The sequence below is a fragment of the Arvicanthis niloticus genome, chromosome 8, assembly GCF_011762505.2.
Source record: "Arvicanthis niloticus isolate mArvNil1 chromosome 8, mArvNil1.pat.X, whole genome shotgun sequence".
Lineage (NCBI taxonomy): Eukaryota > Metazoa > Chordata > Mammalia > Rodentia > Muridae > Arvicanthis > Arvicanthis niloticus.
In genome coordinates this window covers 16,165,980-16,191,390 of record NC_047665.1, presented here as the reverse complement: position 1 = coordinate 16,191,390, position 25,411 = coordinate 16,165,980, and the positions used below count along the sequence as shown (strand labels likewise).

At 43.4% G+C, this 25,411-nt stretch overlaps 1 protein-coding gene across 2 annotated transcripts in view; it reads left to right on the top strand.

Annotated features, from left to right (window-relative positions):
- Positions 1-24,976, top strand: part of Rnf144b (ring finger protein 144B) — a 131,883-nt gene extending 106,907 nt beyond the window's left edge. For both annotated transcript variants that reach the window (XM_034511074.2, XM_076939078.1), the window contains exons 4-8: positions 5,284-5,344; positions 13,816-14,014; positions 15,935-16,079; positions 20,004-20,093; positions 21,470-24,976. In XM_034511074.2, the coding sequence (XP_034366965.1) occupies positions 5,284-5,344; positions 13,816-14,014; positions 15,935-16,079; positions 20,004-20,093; positions 21,470-21,610 (636 nt within the window). In that variant the 3' untranslated portion in view covers positions 21,611-24,976. The remainder of the gene's footprint in view (positions 1-5,283; positions 5,345-13,815; positions 14,015-15,934; positions 16,080-20,003; positions 20,094-21,469) is intronic.
- Positions 24,977-25,411: the final 435 nt, after the last annotated feature.

Below are 25,411 nucleotides of genomic sequence, written 5' to 3'. Positions count from 1 at the left end.
TCTAAGATCTGTTAACGCTGCCTAGGGAAGCTAAGCTTCTTTGGTTGACTCCGGCTCAGCTGCACACAGGCGTGTTTAACCCAGAGGCTGGCAGAGGAGTAAATTGAGAAGCGTGGTCCTGCTTTGATGTCCTCTGGCACTTTCCATTCAGAGTTTGTCCTCAAGTCCTTAGGTGTTTGTTACACTCAGGTGAAAGGTGGACAACCTTTCTGCTGTTAGAAGGAGGCACCCGTGCTTTTTGGGTTTGGGGCAGAAGACATCACTAGTTTCTGTGTTATTGTGATTAGACTTGGAATAACAAGTATTTTTTCCTGCTTCCATTTTTGCAAGTCACAGCGCCTCAAAGTGGCCCAGACGTTGCTGGCTGGGTCATGATGATCCGTTCACTGCCAATTGCACTCATCTGTCCTAGTCTACTGGTCAACCTGGTTCTTTACTTTTTTTTTTTTTTTTTTTAAATCAGCTGATTTAAAGGGCTAGACCTGAATAAAATCATGGCTTCTCTTTCCTATTAGCCTGACTTTACAAACCAATAAGTGGCTCTCCCTGACTCCTGTCCTTAACTTAGAATTTTTAACTATGCCATTTTAGTGTTCCTATTCAAAAAAAATATATGCTGTTTGGCCTATACTTCTTATGGGGGTCACACCTATTACTTTCAGCATAGATATTTGTGATGAGTGGGTACCACTCTCCCTTCCTGTTCCCTTTCCTCCTTCCTTTCCTTCTGTAATTTTTTTTTTTACAAGGTTAGGGTTATTGTGGGTGGGGTGCTTGTTTCTGTACTATGGTCATAATAGACAGTGATAAAGAAAGCTGTGTTCCACTTCTGATTTCTTCTCTGCTGTTAGAAATGCCCAGTCCGTGTGTGTGTGTGTGTGTGTGTGTGTGTGTGTGTGTGTGTGTGTAGCTTTCACATGTGCAGGTGTGCTTTCCATCGCCTTAGCATGTACTCTGAGGGCAAGCTGGACTTTCTCATGGCAGAAGCTACATCACTCACCCTTGACATACTTTCCGATTCTCCTCCTGCCTCCAAGTTCCTCAACTTGGTCACTCCAAATATCTGCTTTATACAGTATCTCTCTTCCTCTGAGACAGCTAGATGCAGACTTCTTGAGTGGCTCCACTAGCCTTTGGTCCCACACTATCGCCAGATAATCCACAGTAACTACTCCACAATCCCAGTGTGACCACCTAGAACTCATGATCCTGTGCTTTAAACTCAGGTAAAAGTCCTCACACAAAACCTGTTGAGATAATGCCCAGAACCAGTGAGGTTGATTACATGTGTATCCTTTTCTCTCTCCTTGCCTGCACTCTCTGACCTACACACACAGATATACACAGACACACAGACACAGACACACACAGACACACACACACACACACACACACACACACACACACACACACACATCTGTGTGTGTCATCTGTGTACTCACTGCCTGAAAAACTGTCCTAATTATTGAAAGGGTGTAGGTATCTTAAGTATCTTTGATTAAGGTCTGGAGAGATGACTTAATGGTTAAAAGCATTTCCTGTCCTTCCTGAGGACCCAAGTTTGGTTCCCAGTACCCAGGTTAGATGGCTTACAACAGATTGTAATTCCAGCTCCAGGAACTCTTAGCGCCCCCTTCTGGTCTCTTTGGGTATCCACACACATGCAACAGAGCTACTACAAAAAATGTTCCAGAATTAAAGCAACTCCTACAGAATACATGCAAATTACAGAGAACTCTGGCGAGGATTCCCTTAATCAAGTCAAGATGTTAACGTCACCAGTATTCTCACTCCATGTACCTCCTGAGGAACCCCAAGTCACACCTGATATCCTCCCCCCCCCCCCCCCAAAAAAAGTCACAACCTGAATCTAATCACAAGAAGGCACCAGGCCAAAGTTGAAGAACATCACGCAGGCCACTGGCCTGTGCATTTCAAACACGTGAAGGAGAGGGAAAGATAAATTAAAACCTGTCCCCGAGGGCCCAGGAGACCCAGCAGCTAGACAGAGGACTGCAGTTTGGGTTGGGTACCAGACTGAAAAAGACATTAGCAGGAGGATGTATGAAATCTTAATAAGTCCTGGCAATTCATTCAGTTGTATTACCAATTTCAATTGCATTCTTTTAATAATTAATGATGGTTTTGATACGAGGTTCTCTTTAGGAGAAGGAGAGAGAGAGAGAGAGAAAGAGAGAGAGAGAGAGAGAGAGAGAGAGAGAAGCATGCATGAAGTCTTCATCTGACTTTTATGAGATGTCTTAAGTCTGAAATTACTTGGAAATAAAAATTTCAAAAGAGCATTGTAGTGTGATTTTGGACAATTTTGAATATCTTTGTTGGGAGAAAAAGAGGATAAAGGTAGAGCACGAGATAGCCCTTTATAATCTCATTTATTTCCTGGGATGGCCAGCCTAGCTGTGTGGTAGTTTTCAAGCACCTGTGAACATTCTCAAGCACCTGCCATAGCCCTTTCACCCGTAGCCTTGTGGAACCTTCCAGAACTCATCCTAACACAATTTATTTAAAATTTATAATTGTGCAAATGGAAACCGTACACAATTATGGCTTAGCCCCAAATGACGGTGGAACCAGGAATTAATACTTTGGCTAATGTACAATTTAAAAAAAAAAAAATGCCTGGTTCTTTCTCTCATATGAAAACCACACAGAGACAGAGACACTTTGGGATATTAGTTTAATTTACAAAATATAAGAGGTGAAAAGGTCAGGCAGTGGATTTATTTTGACTCTTCAATGTGTACATTGCCTTCTGAATAATTTTTATTCTTTGAGCACCCCTTCTGCATAGCCCAGACGTCAAGCCCACGGTAGACTGTCAGCAAGCATATTGAGAGGGTGCACGCCTGAGGGGCAGAGCTGGTAAAGAGATGAGTGAGCCCTGGGCAGCATCTGTATTCCTGAAGCAGAAGACTGAGCATCAACAAGTGTGGCTACAAACTTCAGTTGGAGAGTTGACCTACTTTATTAAGGCCTAACTCTAATAAATATCTGGCTTATGAAATAACAAGTGGGAAATCCAAACTCGACTAAACACACACACACATTAGAGACTTTTGCCTTTCCTGTTGACCATAAAGTGTTATTCTGATGAAATCTATCTTTCTAATTTAAAATAAACCTCTAACACTGTTGTCAGTACCTCTTCTGGTGTCACTTTCTGCTCCTTTTCTCATTAACATAATCTGTTCTAAAACATTTGATCTCCCCCATAAACATTATGTGGCTTAGCTATTATATGAACTGTTCCTCATTTGGAAAAAAAAAAAAAACAGCATTGTTAGGAGCTGCCTTTGATGGATTTAAAAAAAGGTGTGTATTGATCCTCAGAGATTTTTAGATGGGGGCTAGTTGCCCTCATGGCTGTTGCATAGAATCGATGATCTCAGTAGCATTAGAGGAGATTGAAAACCACCTTGGGCCCAAAGGTGAAGGAACATTAGACCATGTGCCCTCCACACTTAACCATCACTGACAAAGTCACGCACCGAGCTCCGTCTCCTAATGCCTGTGGCTTGGGCCTGCTCTCTCCAGCTCTGAATCTTACTCATGATGCCTTTGAGTTTCAGGGGAGTTTTTTGTTTGTTTGTTTGTTTGTTTGGGGGGGTCAGGGGAGAGAGGTAGTACTATAGTAGATGAACAAACTTAGTTCTCTATGTTGCTCACATCCAATCATATTTTTAACAGAACTATAGCAAAATACATATAGTGTGAAATTGGTCCTAGTTTTTTCTTACAAGGATCGCTAAAGGACTTTTATTTAAGGTCCCAGACAAAAATACATTTTTATTTTCAGTTTGGTAAGAGAAAGTTTGAAGGGAAATGTTTTTCTGAATGGATAAATTCAATCCATTTGGTAAATTCAACCAAACTTAGTTTGGTATGAGGAAGACTAAACTTGCTTATTTTGTGATCTTTAATTCATTTTTTGTTAATTTGGTCTAACTGATTTGTGAAAATCAACAGATTGAGTTGGCTTTTGAGGCATGCGATTCGATTTTGAATGTACTTTTAAAATGTATTGTATGCCAGGCAGTGGTTGTAGATGCCTTGGGAGGCCGAGGCAGGTGACTCTCTCAGCCTGGACTACAGAGAGAGAGTTCCAGGACAGCCAGGGCTACACAGAAAAAGCTTGCCTCAATGTGTGTGTGTGTGTGTGTGTGTGTGTGTGTGTGTGTATATGTATGTGCATATATATTGTATTTATTATATATATGTATGTATTATAATATATGTGCATATATATTGTATTTATTAAATGCAGTTTTAGTTACAACATCAACTTACTATGGTTTTTCTCAAAGCAGGCTTTGTTTCATCAATTGCAGAAATGTTTTTATTTAAATGTGTTTTGCAACAGAACTGTATCTCTAGTTCATACATGCATAATGTATATAATAATGTATGTAAATAGTAGCTTAATATTTTCATGCTGGAATTATCAAGGCTAAGAGGGGGCCCCACATTAACTCACTGAATTTCTCATTTGCAAGTGGGTGACATCAGTATAGTTACATATCACTATCAATGGCGCTAACAGTTTTAGAACTCCAGTTTATAAGAGCAGTTAGCCTTTTCTCCCTCCGACTTGGATGTGGTAAGCTGTTTAACGGGAAGTGCCTTTGTTAGCGTGAGTCATTGTTGTTTACCAGCAACCCTTTGGTTCATTTTGCTGTCTGAAGAGGAAACGGGACTCTAGTCACAAGGAGTGTCATAAGACAGACTCTCGGTGCTACTGTATCACGTGTCAATGTGCTGTAAGTGAAGTGAATTTAGTCTGGATCAAAGTTGATATCACACAGAGCATACGGTCTCTACATACAGAGTTGGCATAATTGCTGAGGTACTGCCTGCTTGACCTCGGATCCAAAGCTAGGCTTTTGAAAGTTTCTTCCTTCCTTCCTTCCTTTCTTTCTTTTTTATGAGCATAGAATAGAGAAGGAAAGAGCTTCTTCCATGCCTGACACAAATAGTGTGAGCCACCAGAATATCAAAGTGGTCAGTAGCTGCTGACCAAGGAATGGATGCAATCAGAGTTTTGTCACTGATGGCCCCGAGCAGTGGTCCCTAGCCATGCTAAGGGGAAGGGGGACGGTTTGAAGATTGCTGCATGTGTTGCTGCATGGTCAAGTAGCAATAATGGCTTCCAGACAACTCAGAGAGAGGGTGTAAAGGCCACGTCAGAGAGAGCTATCAGAAAGGGCTGCCGATGTGGGACCGTCCGCTGGCCAGAATCTCATCTCTTGCTGTCTCTGATTTCAGATTGCCTGTCTGGTGCCCGTGGATGAGTTTGAACTCTATCAGCGGTTAAAGTTTGAACGAGGTACACATTCTTCTGTTTATCCCGGTGGTGGGCGTGGCTTTTACACAGACCGTCTTTACAGGAGCTTCATGCAAGATTAAGGCAACTGTGGGCTCTCGACAGAATCACAAGGGAACTACAAGGAGTATAAACAGTAATTGCCACAGACAATCTCAACTCACCCAGCTACAGCTTGGGGGGAGAAAAGCGCCCCCCCCCCAGACTAGCAGGAAGTGAATTTTCATTATGTTGGTTATTTTATATTTTTAATTTGGGCTGGGTCCAGAAAGGTATTGCAAAAGTGAGATGGTTTCCTAATAGTAACACAAAGGAAAATAACTCAAAAGAGGGTTTTCTCATTGGTTTTCTCATTCAAGCATTGCCCTTGGTCCTCATGATAAAGTATCCGCCGCCTCACCTCCTGATACCTCTTTTATAGTCATGGTGATTGATACCCAAGCATTTGGATGTGTGTTATTCTAATAGAACTTACAGAGCACTGGGCTGATTTGTCTTTCTGACTTTGGCCATGGAGTGATTTTCTCAGCCTTTCTCCATATAGAGCCCATCTATCTGCAGGGAGTATGCTTTTATTCCTTTCATCTCTGACAGGTCTTTCCCCCACTGCAACCATTAAAACAGTATCTTTTTAGTATTTGAGAAGTCCGAGGAAGACACTTCCACATGGGCCTGTTATATTCTCGATGAGTATATTACCAGCCCTAGTCAGGAAGAAACACAAAGCATCTGAGGATCGGGGTCTTGATGTGGACTTGTCATCTTAACACAGGTGTGGGGGAAATGAATGTCTGCTACGCTCAGCACTTGCTAGGGACGGTCACCATTATCTCCTCTGCTTTTTCCAAGTACTCTGAAAGGTGATGTGTTTAGGGAAACAAGAAAGAAAACCATTGGGAGTATGAAGAGGGGCACCAAAGGGAAGCTTGAGACAGGGGGATGCCATTCACCTCCTGCAGCTAAAACCTGGCTTGGTCCTGCGGTCTATGAACTCTGGGCTATTTTGTTCCCCTGCCATGGGTAGATCACTCAACTAAACTCCTAAGGGTGGTATAATTGAGCTGATTTTCTTTTCTTGTTGTATACATAATAGCATTTCCTCTCTCTACCACCATCCTCGCTAACGACTGTACTACCCACCCCTCAGCAGCAGGCTCACGACTTATTGTTTAAATATAGGGGCTATAATAACACTGTTAGACAAGTGGTAACAGCTCCCAAAGTTACACTCTGCAGGTTGGTTCTCACTGATAATTGTGTAGTTTTGGTTGATTTTAAACACAGTGACCAAGAGCCGGAATGGGGTAAGGTTGATATTAGTATCTGTGAGCCACGTCCTGTGACCGTTTCCTCTGTCTGATAATAAAAACCCCTGATCATCTTAACACTGCACTCTGTTCCTCTCCTGTCCTCATGTCCTGAAATGACATCATCATAACACTCTTTAGGGAGCATCTTCATGTTGCTGTGGGAGTAATGATTGTCACATTGTTAATGAACACAGAACACTCTTTAGTTAGCTGGCCAAATAGGTCCAAGTAGGGTTAATAACCTTTAGAGTGGGGCGCACATGGAGAATAATCAACAGATCATACTCTTTCCCTGGGTGGCGTTTGGCTTCATGGGACTTTTTGAGTACCCCAGCATTCAGCTCTCTTTACCATTGGCTGACACCTTCATGCCACATGGTAGTGCAGTCTGTCTAATTACAAAAGGTTAGGCAGGCTTTGCAGCCAGGGCATCTATGTAGATGGTGTTGCCTCTCTCTGCGTTGGTTCATGATAAGTTGATCAAATGGTTTTATTTATACATAGAATTTATTTTTCTCTACTTACAAAGTCTAGGTAGCTGCCCCACTGTAGACCTCTTGCATTGGCAATAGATTTTATTCTCATCTCATAAAAGAGGGAACTGAGGTTAGCCTAAGATCACATAGATTTATTATAAGGGTCTCAACTTATCAAAAGCTTAAGTATAATTTTTTTACAGTTCCAGACACTTCCTCGAGCATCAGTCCATCTCTTGGACAAGGATGGTCTGCTGTATCCTTCACCTTCCTTCTTGGCAGGTACACTCTCTCCTGGGGTTCACGTGTACTGTACCCCAACAGCCGCCCAAGCACAACAGCACCACCCCATTTTCTCTTCATCTCACTCCACATCTTTTTCTGGAGGGTTCCATCCTTAGTTTCCTAGGTTCTAGAGTGCGGTATAGAAACTCGGCTGTGCAAATTCCACACAATGCACATTATCCATCTCCGTTAGTACAGGTTCCCCTTACTCTAGGCATGGCTCCTCCTTTCTCTAAACATCCTCCAGGAGATAGGACTCACCTAGGTAGGATGCCCAACATGACCATATTAAAGAGAAAGGAATCCCATGGAGATAATAGCAACTAAAATTTATTTAATATTCTGATCTCTTTTGGGTAGTCGGCTATCACTTAGGGGCTCCCATTAAACTTACCAAGCGTGAGTTATACGACATTTTGAGGGACTTGTAACAGTGTTAGAGCAAGTGGCTTTAGATGTTACTCCAAATTTGAAAATCTTTGAGTCTTTCCGCGTCTCTCGTGAGCGGTCTGTTTGATGGTGGTTACTCTAGCTATATGGTTTATAGCGACTGTAGCAGATGTTAATTCTGATTACTTTAGTTTAATGGCATCTTAACTGTCTTCGGAAGACTCCTCTACTTTGAGATACCAAAGGCAAATTAACTTCAGCATAATTAAAAATGCATCAGGTCATAGAAGTTAATACAGCTTGATATATATCTCAGCTGGTAATTAAATTAAATTGGGGGTGTGGTGTCCCCCACTATAATAAAAATTCCTGTGGTGTCTTTTTTGGGGTAGACTCACAATGGCAGAGTATGACAGGTGAACCACTCTGGTTGGTTAAGAAAGTATGCAACAGATGAAAACAAATTGCATTATGGCAAATGTCAAATGCCACTGGTTGTCACATAGGAAAAACAAGGGGTGGAGATTCAGCTTTGTTTTGTTTTGTTTTCTGTTCCCCTTTCACTCCCTTCCCCAAAGCAGAGCTCAACTAAATTCAGGTTTTGAAAGCTGAAAACAGTCGTCTGGGTCAAATCTAATTCTTAGATGCCCTAGCACTTTTTCATGTCACAGGCTGTTTCGATTTCCTAATAATCGTCAGAATGCAGAAGTAGAGAAGTTTGAAATAGCCTTGCTTTGCACAATTGCATGAACGTATGAGCAAACAAACGAATGGGCAGTGTCTTAAAATAAATAGCCATGGGGCTTCCCTTCAGCACAGATCCTTCACACAGATCTACTTTGCAGAAGCAAACTGCAGTTTGAGCCTGTGACTTTGCCTCTGCAACGAAGCATGTCACAATTAATCAATTAATTAGTTAGCTAATGCACACCATGTCATGCTCATCATAAAGTTTCAAGGCCACTAGTTGGGGGTGCTACTTTTGGTCTAAATTTTTATGTTCTAGGTATATGAACTTACAAATACCTATCCATTCACACATTTATACATTTATATAAGATACTTTAATCACATCCCTCCCATTGTCCTCCTTAGCCACTCCTTTTCCCACTGAACTGAACCAGTCTCCTATTTTCATGTCTTTTACATTTACTTATTTATTTATTTTTTATCACATTGTGTGTGCATGATCTGAGGGGAGAATCTTGCATGCCAATGCATATATGAAAGTCAGAGGAAAAACAAAATCTGTGGAGTTGGTCTCTCCTTCCACCTGTCTGTGGGTCCCAGGGGTCAAAATCAAGTCACCAGACCCGTGCTGCACACAGCCAGTGCCCTTGCCTGATGAACTTTCTTGCATGCAGATTTAAGTTTGAAGAGAGAGAGGACTGATGGAGGGGATGGAGCAGACGCCACTGCACACTTGAAATCCTGGGGAGAATGAGCCACAAGAGCTCAGTCACTGCAGGTTGCTGGATGGGCTGAATCTATGGCTGCAGAGCCTACATACTCTAAACATGTATTTCGTATCCTGGGTTACCAGAGGCAGGCTCAGCCATGGAACATGCTGGCTTGCAGACTGATGTGCACAGCTGTGTTCCTCACAAGTGACGTGAGAAGGAAGGTCCAGAGCTGAGGATGAGAGGGGAGATGGGGCACCTCGGGTTAGAAGGAGCCAAGGGAGGGAATTCTCGTAATGGAGGATTTCTTTAGGGGTATTGCATGTGAGTCTCTCAAAATACAGTTCCAGTTTCACACATTTGTAAATCATTTACGTGATTACAGAGCCCCAGCCTTCTGGAAGTTACTGTGTTTTTTCCCAGATATCTGTAACCCAGAATAAGAAATACGTTTTACAGCCAGCCCTCTTTGTCTGTGTTTCCTGCATCCATAGATTTTGACAACCTTACATTGGAAATGTATTTTTGAAAAAATTCATTTCTGTACTGACACTTGTCTTTCATTATCCCCTAAATAATGTAACAATTATCCATGTGACACTGTAGTCCGACTTTTAAGAAAGCTGAGGATGATTGAAAAGCATGTAGATACTGCACCATTTTATGTGAATGACTTGAGCCTCTAAGGATCTAGGTATCCACCTGGAGGAACGCAGGAGCTCTCACATGCAAATACAGGCTTACAACTCATTAAAGTGATTGTTCAATTCCTTACTTGAAAAACACCAGAATACAAAGCATATATTTTTAGGTTTCCTTTCAAAGAATTTAATGTTTCTCTAGGGGAGGGGGTGGAGGAGAATCCAGAAATTTGACTTTAGGCTGTGGGGAGCCTGTTGTGTTTAGTGTGTTATGGAACGTGATGTTCATCTTGACTGTATCAGTTCAAAGGAAGAAAAGTGTTGTGTTAAACTGTTGCCTTTTTAAAAGATGTGGCATCTTCCCACCCCCACCCCCCCCACCCCCGGCCCCACCGGCTTCAGTCACCTTCAGCTCTGGGTTTGTCTTCTGTTTTTATGAAGTCCGACTGATTTCTTGGGTGGGTAAACTTTTACATGTGCACCATTGAGGTAAACTTTAGAAACAGATCAAAACCACTTTGTAGTTTTGCAGCTTGTTCATGACTCCAACAAAAAGGGGCTTAAATGTGATTATTAAAAATGTACGGTTATAAACAACTGTGAGAGCAAGACTAAAGTGTGTTCAGTGTCAGATGGTTCTTGAAAGCATAGCAGCCTCAAAGTTTGTCTCTAGTAATTTTAGCCAAATGAGTAATTAGCCTGTTGAAAGACCAGAAAGTGTGTTTTCACAGTATGGGGCCTTTGCTGGGAAGAAGACCGGAGTTTAGGTAGAAGGACCTGCTTAAAAGTCCTTTCCAACCCAGAGGTACACTTTTTCTTTCGTTCAAAACCATCTTTCATTTACATCTAAGAGACCTGGGTGTGACGGTTGGATTGTAAGAGATAAAACTCTTTAGTTCCCTTGTTCCCTGGATGTTCCACCCTTCCTTAACCCCTTATGGCACAGGTAGGATGACTTAGGAAGAAAAAAAAAAAAAAACCCAAAACGAGTGATGGTTATAGAGAGCAGAGTTCTAGATTTCACAGCTTGTTTTTATATTAGGAAAATGTTGCCTGTCTGAGTGACACCTCACTCCCGAGTGGTGGAGGGTTATAAGTGTGAGCTGCTACGCCCAGCTTCCGGAAATAACTTAAGAACCAATTTAAAAAGTTACACAAGTGGTATTTGTGCCTTAAAAAAAAAAATCATCATATGGAACAGTGAGGTAGCTGGCTCAGTGGGTAAAGGAACTTCCCCCCATGCCCAAAGACCTGCATTCAGTCCCAGGTCTCACGCAGTGGAAGGAGAGGACCAGCTTCTACACGGTGCCCTCTGCACATGCATGCTACAGCATTCGCACAGTCCCAGTACACAGTAAATAAGTGTAATTTTTAAAATTCATATTAACAATAAAGAAAACCTGTGCCTTTTCACCTATCCATTGACCTTGATTCCTGGGCAAGCTGTTACCTTTAATAGTCTTCCGGAAGCAGTTGAAATAAGTCTCTATATACATAGTTTTATAAATCTCACTCATTTATACTGTTCTGTAATCTTGTCTTTCCATTGAATACATCTGTTATTATTTTATAAATTTATAAATTTTATAAATTTACCATATATTTTTGAAAAACATAAACAATGCTCAACTATATGAATATATGTTATCTGCCTGCTCAACTACATAAAAATCTCATATATCTGACATAGTATATTAACTTTTTAAAAAAGTATATATATTTGCGCCGTGGTGTACAAGGTTTCTACAGAATAGTAGTAATATGTTTTTATTTACAATTGGATTGTACGTTTTCCATGTGCTGTACATAGAAATAAAACTATTGGTATAGGAAAACCTTCTAAGATTATGTCTGTCATGACCCTTTAATCTTCTCTGTACAGTCTGCCCTGCGAGAGAAGCAGCAATACAGTCTGGTTACTTATTCTCTGTTCCTGGGAGCAGCCTTATCAGTTAATACGCTTTCACTGACAAGGAATGGAATGTCTGAAAATAGCTTGTAGAACCTGGACATCTTCCTACTACATATACGGGAAGCCCTTGGGTAGGCTGTGATGGCTTTGATTTAGCCACTCAAATTTCTTAAACCACTTAACTTTTCTGGAGAGTCCCCAGATCCCTGTGCCTGTCCCAGTGCCATAATGTCACATACCTGTCTGTGGACAAAAGAAGGCAGATGAATGGCATTGGGGACCAGGCCTTGCCCTAGAAGCCCTGTGTAGTAAGGTAAAGTCTCTCCTTACCTTTCTATTGGTTGGAATCACATCACATGCCAAGCCTTCACTGCAAGAAGTCTGAGAAAGTACAGCTCTAGACTATCCAGACTGTCATGGCAGACATGTTTTGATAAGATTCAAGGAGACTGAGAAGAGGGAACTGGGAGAATTGACTACATTGGCCAGTTTTATTTTTAAGTGGAGCTAAAAATCTGTCTCCTAATAGCTCTCCTTTTGATCATATTTAAGCCCTGAAAGCCATCCTTGAAGAATAAGACTGGGGTATTGCTCATATAGGGCTATTGCCTAGGGCATGTCTCATCCCCATACTAACCCAAACAAGTAATCAGTCAAACCAAGAAAAGCCCCAAATATGACTTGTAATGAACCAAGTACGAACACGCACCATAGGTAGCACCTCAGTCCATAATGGGACCTATCTGACTACAGTCCGTTAAGGGCGTCACATCATAGTGTTTGTCTGAATCCGCCAGGGTCAGTACCACAGACCCACCTAATGCTGCATCTCAGACACATCCCTCTGCAGGGAGCTGTAATGGCCTCTTCTTGCCCTACCTCTAAGCTTCCCTCCCTGGCACTTCATTGTCCTGTCATGATAGGAGAAAGTTGAACTCCCCATTTCCTGTGGCTCAGATTCCTTCCTGGTGTTTGTGTAGGGCTGTGGGCAGCAATCGCACGGGGTTCTAATTCATCAGAATCTGGAACTGCGCCCGCATTGATTGTTTCTACTTCTGTTGTACTACTTTGGATGCCGGAAACAACTTGTTGATAGAAGCATGTCACAATTTCTCCCGGTATTACAACTGATGAGAGAGATTATATATGATTGACATTAACCTCAGAGGTTTAAGAGAGGAACATCATGAGTAAGGAATTTGTAAAATATTTGTCCATTCAGAGAAAGAAAGGCTACTGCCCCCCTCTGGTAGCCTTATATGTCTCCTCATAGGGCATATTACATGAGGAGAAATGGAATGTTTTATTGAGCAAGAAATGGGAAAACTAAAAGAGACTTATAACTACCTAAACAGGTGGTTGGCTGTCCAGCTGCCAATCTTACCTTTCCTCCTGTGAGCCACATGGTTCTAGCTACTGTCACACAAATGGCTATCATTTTTGTAGTCTGTGAAAGTCTCTGTTTGTTTCAAGAGCTCATGAGCCCTTCATATATCCAGCCCCTATCTTGGTCACTGGTCAGACAGCAAACCACCTAAATCTGACTCTCTAGCTAAGCCATGCTGGCTGCTGACTGATCCTACACTATCTGAATCCTTGTCTTAAACTTCCCTGAGGTTTGAACTGTGTCTCAGAGCCCAGAGCACGTGTTCTCATGTGTAGAATCCCTTTGTTCTCTTGCTTTGATCCTCTTCATGTCAAGCTTTCTCCCAAGATGCTACCTAGTTTATCACTAAAGAAATAAGATTTTTGCCCATTTTGAGTGTTCAAAGGCAAGTTGTATTTTTTGGTTAAAGACCATACCTTACCTATTAATAAAGGCAGTGGTGACATGCTCTCTTGGTTCCTACCTTGAGAATGTGGCAGGGATGACCTTATGATCTGGACGGTGGATGACAGGCTCGGACGCATCACGAAGACTGTCAGTCATGGAAATGGCCACTCCCTTGCTACTATTATTGCCATACTTATTGGCCTATAAAAAAGCAGATAAAAAGAGGGGAGAAACTTTAATGCTTGGATTGGAGAAAGCCCATCACTGTTTCCTCCTTATGTTTCAGAGGTTCACATGGACCCCCTCCGAACATGGTGTCCCGTCGCAGACTGCCAGACCGTGTGCCACATTGCAGCCGGAGACCCAGGACAGCCTGTGTTGGTGGAGTGCCCTTCTTGTCACCTGAAATTCTGCTCATGTTGCAAGGATGCTTGGCACGAGGAGTCCTCCTGTAGAGACAGCCAGTCGGCGATGCCAGAGCATGGGTAAGGGATGAGGTGTCTCTGGGGCTGTTCCCAGTGTTCTTTTCCAACTCAGCATAAGCTGCTTTGAGAAGAAACTAGACAGGTTTTAGACAGTCACTATAGAAATACGCTGAGAAGAACGAGTAAGGTAGCTACAGACACTAGCCAGAGCAGGATGTCTGGAAGGGACTCTAGCTCTTTATCCTAAGGGGACCTTCAGATCATGTTGAGTCCATTCTCTTTGGGTAGAGAGGCACCAAGCTCTGTAATTCTCAGCAGAACATCACAGCATATGTATAGCTATTTGCTAAGAAGCCATGTTCACCTGCACTGGTGTAGCCTATTCTTCACGTTTCCAAAATAAGGCGGCTGTGATCTTACCCCATCCAATGGCCTGTTCATAGAGTCTGCCAATCCTACAGAGTGTGCACACATATACACCATCTTCCTAAATGTTTAGAAAACACAGGACGAGAGAGTCTTTCCTAATGCTTTATGCTATGAGATGTTGGCACCAGGGCTGGGATCTTGTTATGGGTGGAGAAGCAATTCAACGGGTGGGTGCCTGTTTTGTATGGAAGGTTTTTATGGCCGCAGCCAGGAGCAGAGCGAGAGACCTTTGTGTTGGATCCTATGCTCTGCTTGGGGCTATGGCTGTTCCGCCTGAGCAAGAACAAAACAAGCAATGTTCCCCGCCAGTTGGCTGACTTGCCCGGTGCCCTCAGAGCGTGCAGAGCTAGTCTTCAGGAACAGTCACGCTGCCTGGTTGTGGTGCTGTGCCTTGATGTCAGACGGAGCACAGAAGAAAGAGAACTCTGATACACACGCTGCCATGTGCCATCCCCATCAGATTTAAGGCAGGGTCTTCCATAGTAGTTAGTCCCGTGGGCAAGTTTAAAGGGCTGAGAGGAAAAGGGTGATCTGAGTTCTGATACTGTTCTTGGCATCCAAGTGGCCTCATATAAGACATCCATCCTCTAATGAGTCTGCATCCTCATTGGGAAAGGGGCATTACATTTTTGTTACATTTACTCTGTGTGTGTGTGTGTGTGTGTGTGTGTGTGTGTGTGTGTGTGTGTGGACATGTGTAGATCTGCACCATGACTCGTGTGTAGAGCTCAGAGGACAACTTGTGAGAGTTTCTTGTTGTTTTTGTCTTGTTTTGGTTTTTTCCTTTCTCCACATGGGTCCCAGGGATTGAACTCAGGTCTACAGGCTTGGCAGCAAGTGCCTTTACCTTCTGAACCATCTCACCAGCCCAAAGGAGAGTATTAAATCAGAAATGGTGTCTCTGCTATGTACGGATATTCCCAGCACCTCATCTGACCTAGAGTTATCTACATTTTGTAAGCGGCGATGCTTCTGTGTGCTGGGAGGTGATTTTGATACCTAGTCATTGGCTTGTAGTGGGGTATTCTGACTCCCTCCTACACTGACTTGAACTACTTAGCTCCGTGTCCCTTTCTGCTGTGGTCACACACGGGCCTCTTCATCCACTTGGAGGAGGTCTTTTCAATCACTGTTGGCATCTCTTTGAGTGTTGAATGTCTAACTGACTCCCAGCCCTTACCTTTATTTAACGAGCAGGTCAGTACCTAGACTGCATCCCGTTTGGAAGCTCAGTTGCTTACGTTCTCACAGTTTAACTTCCTCTATGTACTTCTTATTCAGAGACTGTGTGATTAGGGATGAAGTATTAATTTGGCAAAGCACTAAAAGCAGCCAGCTGTAGAAAGTGTAATTATATAATTCATTGGGAGCCAAAATAAATAAATTCTTCCTTATTGGGCTTTCTGAACAACTAATAATCCACGCCTCCCACCCCTTTCTTTGGAAGTGAATTAAACATGGCAAACTGAGAAATGTACTAACTACCCATGGAACAGCCCTGGCATCGCATGGGTGACACTGACCAAACATATGTCATCTGTTTTGTCTTAGGGCCCTCTTCGGGACTGATGCAGACGCCCCCATCAAGCAGTGCCCCGTTTGCCGCATTTACATTGAGCGCAACGAAGGCTGTGCCCAGATGATGTGCAAGAACTGCAAGCACACGTTTTGTTGGTACTGTCTGCAGAACCTGGACGTGAGTTCTCCATGGAAGGGGCTTGTCCTTTACCTTTGCTGTGTCTGTGCCACTGTCTGAGCCTTAGTCCTTCCCTTTAGCAATGGGGCCTCTTACCATCCTGCAAAAGGAATTTACTTTTCTTCGTGAGATTCCCGGAAGCCCAGTCTGTCCTTCCTGACCTCCCTGTTTTTCTTTTTTTCCCTCCTCCTTTCTTTGACCTCTCCTCGCTTCCTCTTCCACTTTGCTTTCGTTTGTTTCGTGGGCATTGGAACCAATCATTGTGTGTGCTGGGCGAGCACCTTGCCCCCCGAGTCACAGCCCAGCCCTGTTGCTACTTCAGACACCAGGAAACCTCTTTGCGTTGCCTTAGATGGGCCACTTTAGCTTTCAGACATATCTTTGTCTGAAATGTTTTCAGGACGTTTTTATGCTCTAGAGGAAATTATCCCTAGTGTGTAAATAGTCGTCTGAGCATTTGCTTTATACTGTTGTCATAACAAATGGTCACAAATTTTCTGGCTTAAAAACAGCAGAATAAACATAAAATAGACATTTTCTATGTCTGTACCTTAGGAGCCTGATATATATCTCACTGGATCATGATCCTGACAGGGTTCTAATGCTGTCTGGAGATACTAGATGAGAATCCATGTCTTTGCTCTTCTGTCTTCTAGAGATGGGGTTGCTTGCATCGCTAGACTTGTCATGTCTCTCTGATCTCCTCATGGTTCTCATTCCCACTGACCACAGCCAGGAAGCATTTCCTCCTGATAGAGAACCACAAAATGAGATGGGAGCCATTGAGATCACAAAGGCTCACCTCTGCCACATCAGGGTCCTTCACATAGTTACACATGCAGACAGTCACTGGAGACTCAGCCATGTGCATCTCCAAGGGGCAATCAGAATTTGGAAAGATTGCAATCAGAAAGGCTGTTCAGATGGCTGGTGTCTCCTGCCCCCTGGGTCCTGTATATTGGTGTGACAGGGAAACACTACTGCCTTACCACTTACTAGATCCTGGGACCTGTCTGTTGCTTAGTCTGCTCCTCACCCAAGAGTGTGTCTTCCCAAATTCTGTCGCACTTTCATCCAGTCCTGTGCCAAGGTGAACAGTAATCTCAGCTGTGGGAGGGTGAGTGACAAGGGTGTCCTCCAGTCTCAATCTTTTAAAGTTTGAGGTGGCACAAGCTGCTTATGGATACTCCTGTCTGAAGCTATAATGTGTGTCCATATTGGTGTAAGACCTCAGTCACGCTTGTCTTAGGTAGGGTTACTAATATTGTGATGAAACATCGTAGACACTCGGGGAGGGAGGAAAGGGTTTATTCAGCTTACTCTCTCACATCATAGTTCATCATCAGATGAAGTCAGGGCAGGAATTCAAGAGGGACAGGACTCTGGAGCCAGGTGCCAATGCAGAAGCCATGGAAGGATGCTGCTTACTTACTGGCTTGTTCCTCATGGCTTGCTCAACCTGCTTTTTTATAGAATGCAGGACTGCAACCCCAATGGTGGCACCATCATAAACTAGGCCCTCCCATGATCAATCACTAATTAAGAAAATGCCCCGTAGGTTTGCCTACAGCCAGATTCTATAGAGGCATTTTCTCAATTGAGGCTCCCTCCTCTGACGACTCTAGCTTGTGTCAAGTGACGTGAAACTAGCCAGGATACACTTAGACTGGTATCTTTTCATCAGCTCTTGGTTTTGTTGTATGGTTGGGTTTCATTTAGCTAGCGGTTTGTTGGGCGCTACAGTATCTTACATGGCGCCTGTAGTAAAGGTGGCATTAACGGAATGCCTACTGGTGCTTCAGCTGAAAGTGAGTTAAGCTGTTGAGGACATGATGGGGGCGAGTGTCTTCTTTTTTTTTTTTTTTTTTTTTTTTAAGGAACTGCATTAGATTGAAGAGTCGAAAGTAGATGCTGTAGATGCAAGAATTTAAACAGCTCACCAACGGTTTCCACTTTGAGTAACCATGCCTCAACATGGTCCCTTAGATGTGTGGTATTTAACACGATTTATACATTAAAAAGAGATCCTTGGGTTTTCTCCTTACTATCACCAGATCATAAACCAGGTTTCTACCCACCAGACAGCTGAGTCCACCAGTTCTCTTTAGGAGGAAGGAGCATGAGAGACTAAATGTGTGCACCAGATCTCCATCCACTGGCTGAAGAATGTCTGGGGGATGGTGTGGCCAAGAACACTCTGTTCAGACGCTTGTGTTGTGTGGGCCCTCAAGATGAAATGGGACAGATTTAAATGTCTGAAGATGTGGGCTTCAGATGTTGCAGAACACTTTTCTGTCACTGTGTCTTGGGAACTAGCTATCACTGTTTTAGATGAGGGCATTGGCTTGTGGAAAAGGTGCTTTTCCATGGGGCAATGTAACCTCAGGGGGTTTTCCACCTACAACTCAGTTCGAGAGTAACAACTCAGAGGCTTATTTATGTATGAATACCTAAGCATGGGCTTGTACCCCCAACAACTGCTAACCCATTTATTCTATTCTGTCTGCCACGTGGCTAGTTACCTCTCCTCAGTTTCATAGCCAGACTTCCTCAGAGTACAGGGTGAATCTTCCTATGTCTGACTAACTCCCAGAGTTCCTATCTCTTTATTGGTAATCCCACCTTCTACTTCCTGGCTTTTGCTAATAGGCCATCAGGTTCTTGTTGACAGGTGATGCTTCCACACAGCACACAAGAGGCTCTCTCTCCAGGGCAGTGTTCTATGCTACATGGTATTGATGTGGTCGTGGGGAGGTTGAGAACCTGGGGCAAAGAAAGGGGGATTTTCTAAAGCCCAAGTCTGAGGCAGCTACCAAACTGAGACTGAGTATGCTGGGCATTGCGTCTGCTCCTGGCTTCGTGTTCGTCCATGAGGTGTCAGAGGCTGAGATGGAGCCTCAGGGACTTGTCACCTTCGGTTGTCTTCTCTCTTCCATGTGACCTCAACTTCTCCTTTACTCCTCTGCCATTTCCATCTGTCTGTTGTGTGCCGTTTAGAGGTGAGCCAGTCTTTTCTCAAGCTGACCAGTGTACTCTCCCTGTTCTTCACAAGCCAAGCTTCCGCTGAACCCAGTCAGTCACCTCTTGCTGTTGACATCCGCCTTCTTCCACTTAGCACAAAACATTTAAGTGACCATGTGGCTATATCCTGACTGTATTTTTCCCAAGATGTCTCCCAAGATTTTGACATCTTGGCCAGCTGCCACCTCTCCTGTCTCTTTTGACCTTACCTTTCTGGCTGTTCCTCAGTGTCCTTTCCAGACTTCTCACCTGTTCGTGTCTTCTCTGAACAAATTTGCTCCTCAGTTAGCATCTCTCCTAGACGAGCTCATTCAGTTCTGTGATCCTTCTCCCCCCCGCCCCCATTTTATGTAAACTGATGTTCAGGTCTCTCCTTCAAAGACCAGGTATAAGTAATGATCTGACTCTGGATGTGTTACTTGGATGTCCAATTGAGCATGTCCAAACTCATTCATCTTTACCCACAAGTCCATCTCTGGGTTATTTCTCTTGACAAGACCACTGTCTTCTTTCTCCTCAGTAGTTTCCCCCATCATTCACAGTCCTGTTCCTGCTTCCTCATATAGTCTATCACTCACTTACTACCTTGTGACGAGCTTCCCCTTCCCCTTCCCCTTCCCCTTCCCCTTCCCCTTCCCCTTTCCCTTCCCCTTTCCCTTCTCCTGTCAGTCTCTGCCATTGGTCACACCAGGCTTGCTCCTGGCTTATGGCTCTCACATTCTGTTGCACACCTCTGCAGAAGCTCACTATCTGTTACCTGCCTGAGATGGTGGAGCAGGTCATTCCTTGTTCTGTTGTCTTCGTCAGGATTCCTAGAGGAAGTCATTCGTGAGCTGCATGCTTGACACTCACCTCTCATCTCTACATTGTGTGATTACTGAAACCTCTCTCTTTGTTTTTCAGAATGACATATTCCTCAGGCACTATGACAAAGGGCCATGCAGGAATAAGCTTGGCCACTCGAGAGCATCGGTAATGTGGAACCGAACACAGGTACTCTCCACCTTAAGGCAACATGAGATGCATTAGACTTGGGATGTCTTCCTTGCTTTCTCATGCCCTCCTGGGAGGTTCTGGCATGAGGAAAGAGAGAATAATGGAGCAGAGGCCTGAAGTTAATTCAAGCACACAATTGAGGGAGAGGCACCGGAGAGCAAAATGTTAGGGTGACCAGCCAAGGAACATACCCATGTTCTTTGCTCTTGCAAAACATGGGAGGAGTTTCCTACAAGCAGTTAAAGCATATTAACCATCAAAGCAGAGTCCTCCAATACTGTGGGCTCCTGCAGGGCCTCAGATCCCTCTGTACATGCCATTGTGTGTTTATGTGGCAGGTTCAAAGAGAATTGTGGTTTGTTTTTTAATAGTGTTTTGTGTTTATCAAAGGCTACACTCCCTTTGAAGAAACCAATGTTCACATCCTAACAATCATTATTAATGCCCCTGTGAGACTGCTGAGGAAAACCCCAATAGAGAATGAGCCAACAACCACAGTTCAGGGTTTAGAGTTTATGGTTCATCTTGAGTTAACAACATTTGGTTTGCTCTCACCCTTGGTTTAGTCCTTTGTAGTTTGTGTCCAGTGAGAACATCGCTAAAAATGCCCAAGATAGTATCCTAGTTATTCATCTAACAGATTATCATAGCCTGGGTGACTGAAACAGTTCAGATGCTTCTTCCTAGTTCTGGCTGCCGGAAGTCTAAGGACCAGATATTAGCGTGGGCAGGTTCTGCTAAGGGTCCTTGTATTGGTTACTTGTCTCAGGACTTAGAGAAGCAAGTGCCTAATCTGGCTCATGGTTTGAGGGGATACAGTCCATCATGGCAGGGAGGGCATGCCAGAGTTTGGGGTGGTAGGAACTTGAAGCCGGGACTCCTCATGTCTCAGCAGAGTTAAAATCAGGGAGAGGGAATACTAGCATTAGTTTGACTTTCTTCTTTTTTAATTTTTGTTACTCAATCCAATGCCCAGTCCATGGGACATCATCATGAGTCTTCCCTTCCCAGTTAGTCCTGCCTGGAAACATCCCCCTTCCCCACATCCTGAGTGTATCTCTTCGATGACTCTGAATCCAGACATGTTGGCCATGAGGCGTTAAACTCATAGCACTCTTCCCAGTTTATAGCTGACAGCTTTCTCACCATGTTCTCCCATGGTTGAAAGCTGAGAATGGGCTCCCTAGTGTCTCCAAGGTTCCACAGTATCACCTAGGGGGTCCCCTCTCCAAGTGCTATCACACTGAGTATTAGGGTTTCAACATAAGTCTAGGGGGCACAGCATTCAGACTGTAGAGGCTGTTACACTTGGGGACATGTACACATCTCAGATGACATACCTGCTGATATAGGGTTTTCTCTTCAATTTCCAGGTAGTGGGGATCCTTGTGGGATTAGGTGTCATTGCCTTGGTGACTTCACCCTTGCTGCTCCTGGCCTCTCCCTGTATAATCTGTTGTGTCTGTAAGTCCTGTCGTGGCAAGAAGAAAAAGCACGATCCATCCACAACCTAAAGTCACCTGCACAGACATCCAGTAAAAGCCCCACTTAGTGACCTTGCCTCCTCCTCCTTGCCAAATTTTGGAAGTGCCTCTGTCCAGACTTTGAACTTGCCTGAAAGCATTTGGTGTTGGAAAAGGCCACACCCCGAGCTTGAGTGAGCCTGTGTATCGAGCAACAGCCCCACAGTCCAGACTACGTCTGTGGAGCAGGTTGGGAACTTTGCTTTAGCCTGGGAGACTCTAAAATATCACCATCCTACCATCCAAAGGATCCCATCAGGCTGCTCATCTTCCATCCAAACCAAGGCGCCTGGATGAATACTCAGTGTAGTAATGGTATTGCCGTGCTTGGCAGCGTTGCAAACTGAGCAAACGTCTGTGTTGGTTCCACTGCCACGAGACACATGGCAGAAGCCCAGAGTCGGAGGGAAGGATGATGCTGCATAATAAGAAGTTCTATGAGCAAGGGAGCCGGCTGCTTATCTCAGGAGTCGACGCACTGGCTGGCATGCCTGTGCCGGCTACCGAGTGTGCACTTCTTCAGCATTCCCACAGCGACTTGGCAGAAACATTATCGCTCTCTCCCTGTGTGATCTCATCTTCAGGCAGGAGAAACTGCTGTTGGGAGGGAGTTGTTCCTTCCCAGGAAAAGGTTATAACTTGTAAGACAACATGGCCTCATTCAGTGTCTGTTGTTTGGCAGATGTTATTCTTCTAAGGTAACTGGTTCACCACTCACCATCAGCCCACAGCTGTGGTCCATAAAAGTGTTTTAATATGAGATGCAAGTGGGAAAGCTTCAAAGTCTTCACTGTAGACAGCAGGGTCCTTTCTTGGGCAGTGTGGTCAGATTCCCAACAGATTAGGAGTTGGACCAGACGGTTTATGTCAACAGTACATATTGTAGTTCATCCACACATATAGAATCCATGTGACTCCAACCGGGCATGTGTGGAGATATCCAACGAAGAACACAAAATAAGATTATTTAAAAGACTTGTCCCTTTCTATGACTAAAATGATTTATCTATCAGCCTAAGAGGTTTTTTTTTGGGGGGGGGGTGGTTTTATTTGCTTAGTACACATGTGAATTTTTGTTGTAAGTTCCTAACTTACTCAAGAGGTTAAACTCAAAATTCTTTAAAACAATGCCTAGTGCAGTTTTATGATAATCAGGTTATTTACATACTGTCAGACACAATTTAGAGCAGGTCCTTGCTCAGCCTAATTTAATTGGTCTCCCAGGAGCTGTCCAGATAATCTGAGTGTTTTCTATGTCCTCAAGAAACAGATAAGATGACAAGAATTCAGATGGATATACTTCCTGTGTCTTCAGTCACTGGGATCCCTGTCACCTCAGTGTGACACATCCTGCCTATTATACAACTAATCAGCAAATAGGTTTTGAAAAGAGGAGCATATTTTCTTCTAGCATTATACAGTTGCCATGAGCAAAGCGTCCTGGTGCTTCATAAGAACTGCATGTGTTCCATGTTAACAGAGACCTCTCCTGGAAGCCTGGAAGAGTATTCAGGGCCTATTCTGTTTGCCTCAGTAACTAGATTGTTAAACTGCTGCTATCCCAGATCTGTTATCAAAGACCTGTTCTCATCAGCCTTGCCTCTGCAGTGGAATGTATCCTAAGTGGGGATGTATATATTCAGGGGATCACATGTGTATATTAGCATCTGGTGTATGTACAGAACATTCCCTGGCCATGTGCTTTTTTACTCACAGTTTGTATAAATCATAGAACTCTAGAAGACTTCTGAATGGCAACCAGCCCAAATCCTTTCAATCATTTTATTAGAAATTTCTAGATACAAAGTGACTCTGTCTTCTGGTGAATGTCTTAAGTACAGCAGAAAAAACAATCCCTCTCTTTTGAAAGGGTATGCCATATTAGTCTGGATATAAAGTCCATGTGAATGGATGATTTACACACATAGTCACCTGACTCCTTTGAGGTGAGGGGCATTTGTCATAGCTCAGGGGATTGCAGGAACTCAACTGAAATTGGATTTCTCTGCATAGATGTCAACTGCTACAACAAGCACCACCATCAGTAAATTCTCCAGTGAATAACTAAGTGGGGCCGATTTCATGTTACCTGAAATGCTGTTATCAACGAAATAAGAGCTGGTGGTAGATGTGGAGTAAAAGCGGAGGAGAATGTCTGGCAATTTTCCTGATGAAATTGAGGGAAATTGCCTTCTCAGAGTTTTTTTTTTTTTTCAAAAGCATTAGTTTTGATTTTATTTTTTGGCTGGGAGGGGGGAGGTATTGTTTGTCAAACTGATTTTACATAACTGGATTTTTTTTAATGTTGCAAAGTGCCTGAATAATGGTGTCTTTTTCCTCATATAGCAAAATGTGTGTGCGAGAGTGTGTCAGAATCTACCAGAGACTTTGGTAGATGGAACCCAAGTGTCTGTATCTCTGGCTCATCCCAGGGCACAATGCCAGCCCAAGTGACTTTGTTTACAAAGAAACAGGGTGGCAACTGTGTTGGGAAAGGCCAGTGTTCTCACTTTGGGTAATTAGCCTCTTGATGGCTTTACTTCCTCTTTACTTCCTCTGCCCCCCAGCTTCCTCCTCCTGCTTCAGGAAGATTCCTACAACAAGTGTTTGGCTTTGACAAAAACTTTTCTAGTCCATTTGAATGAAATAGATTTAGAAGCCTACCAGGTTCACATCTGGGAGTAACAGCCCACTTTCCAGAAATCTCACTGGATACAATGGTACAGCCTCCAGAGCCTGCCGCCACCTCTGGGGTTCCCCGCTTAGAGTAAGTTAGACAAGAGAGGAAGAAAGCCATATGGAAGCAAGTGTAAGAGTCTTAGCCATCCTGTTTGTTCACGCTGTGGGTATTTGTTCTAGACTTGAAATCTGTACTTTGAAAGTGGCCTTTGGAAAGCAAATAGTTCAGCGTGGATTTTCTTGTAGTCTGCATCACAAAATAATCTTCCCTATCCAAGTGGAAAATTCTCATTGATTTTTTTTTTTTTTCTGGATGTACAAAACTGTTTCTTGGAACGCCAAATTTCCTCTTTAAAATTACTGAATAACTAAGTGTGTACCGCTTTAGCCTCCTGTGCCCACTGCTCCTGTATCTCTCTGTCCGTGAATAGATGCCTCTATGTCTGTGAACACGTGGCTGAGAGAACCACAGAAATGCCTTAGATGAATGACATTTTGTAAAGCTGTCTGAATTGACATCTACAGGCTATTACATCTCTGTTGGTTCATGATCCAGGAAGTTTTGTTGTGTGCTTACTTAAATTACTGTTGTATTATATATATATTTTTCCAAGTCTTTGGGAAGAAAATTAACTGTTTTAGTCTCTTTAGCCCCAATAAATGTGAGCAGGAAACCAACCGTGTTAACTTTTGTTCTGTACAACGTTCAGTTTTACTCTCTAAGAACCAACTAAATCACTCTGAGATCCCAAGCTCAGGATCTACAAATACAACCAAAATTTATGTGTTGGTCGTGATACTCTTGGTATTGCGTTTCTTGAAGAAACTGGAGAAGTGCAATTCTTGGTGCAGACTTCATCCTTCTGTGTGGGGTCGTCCACATCAGCAACACACAGGGGTTCACCCTCACCCAGAGGTGTGATCAGCAATAACATATCTTTTGGCCGTTCTAAACAACCACACTGCAAAACACAGCTTTGCGTCAAAGTACAGGAAAAATGAGGCTTAGACTGAATTCAAAGATCAGTTCTAACCTCCATAAAATCTCTTAGAAGGATGTGTTTCCTTGTTATGAATTTTAAAGAAACGCATTACAGGAGAGCACTATCTTCT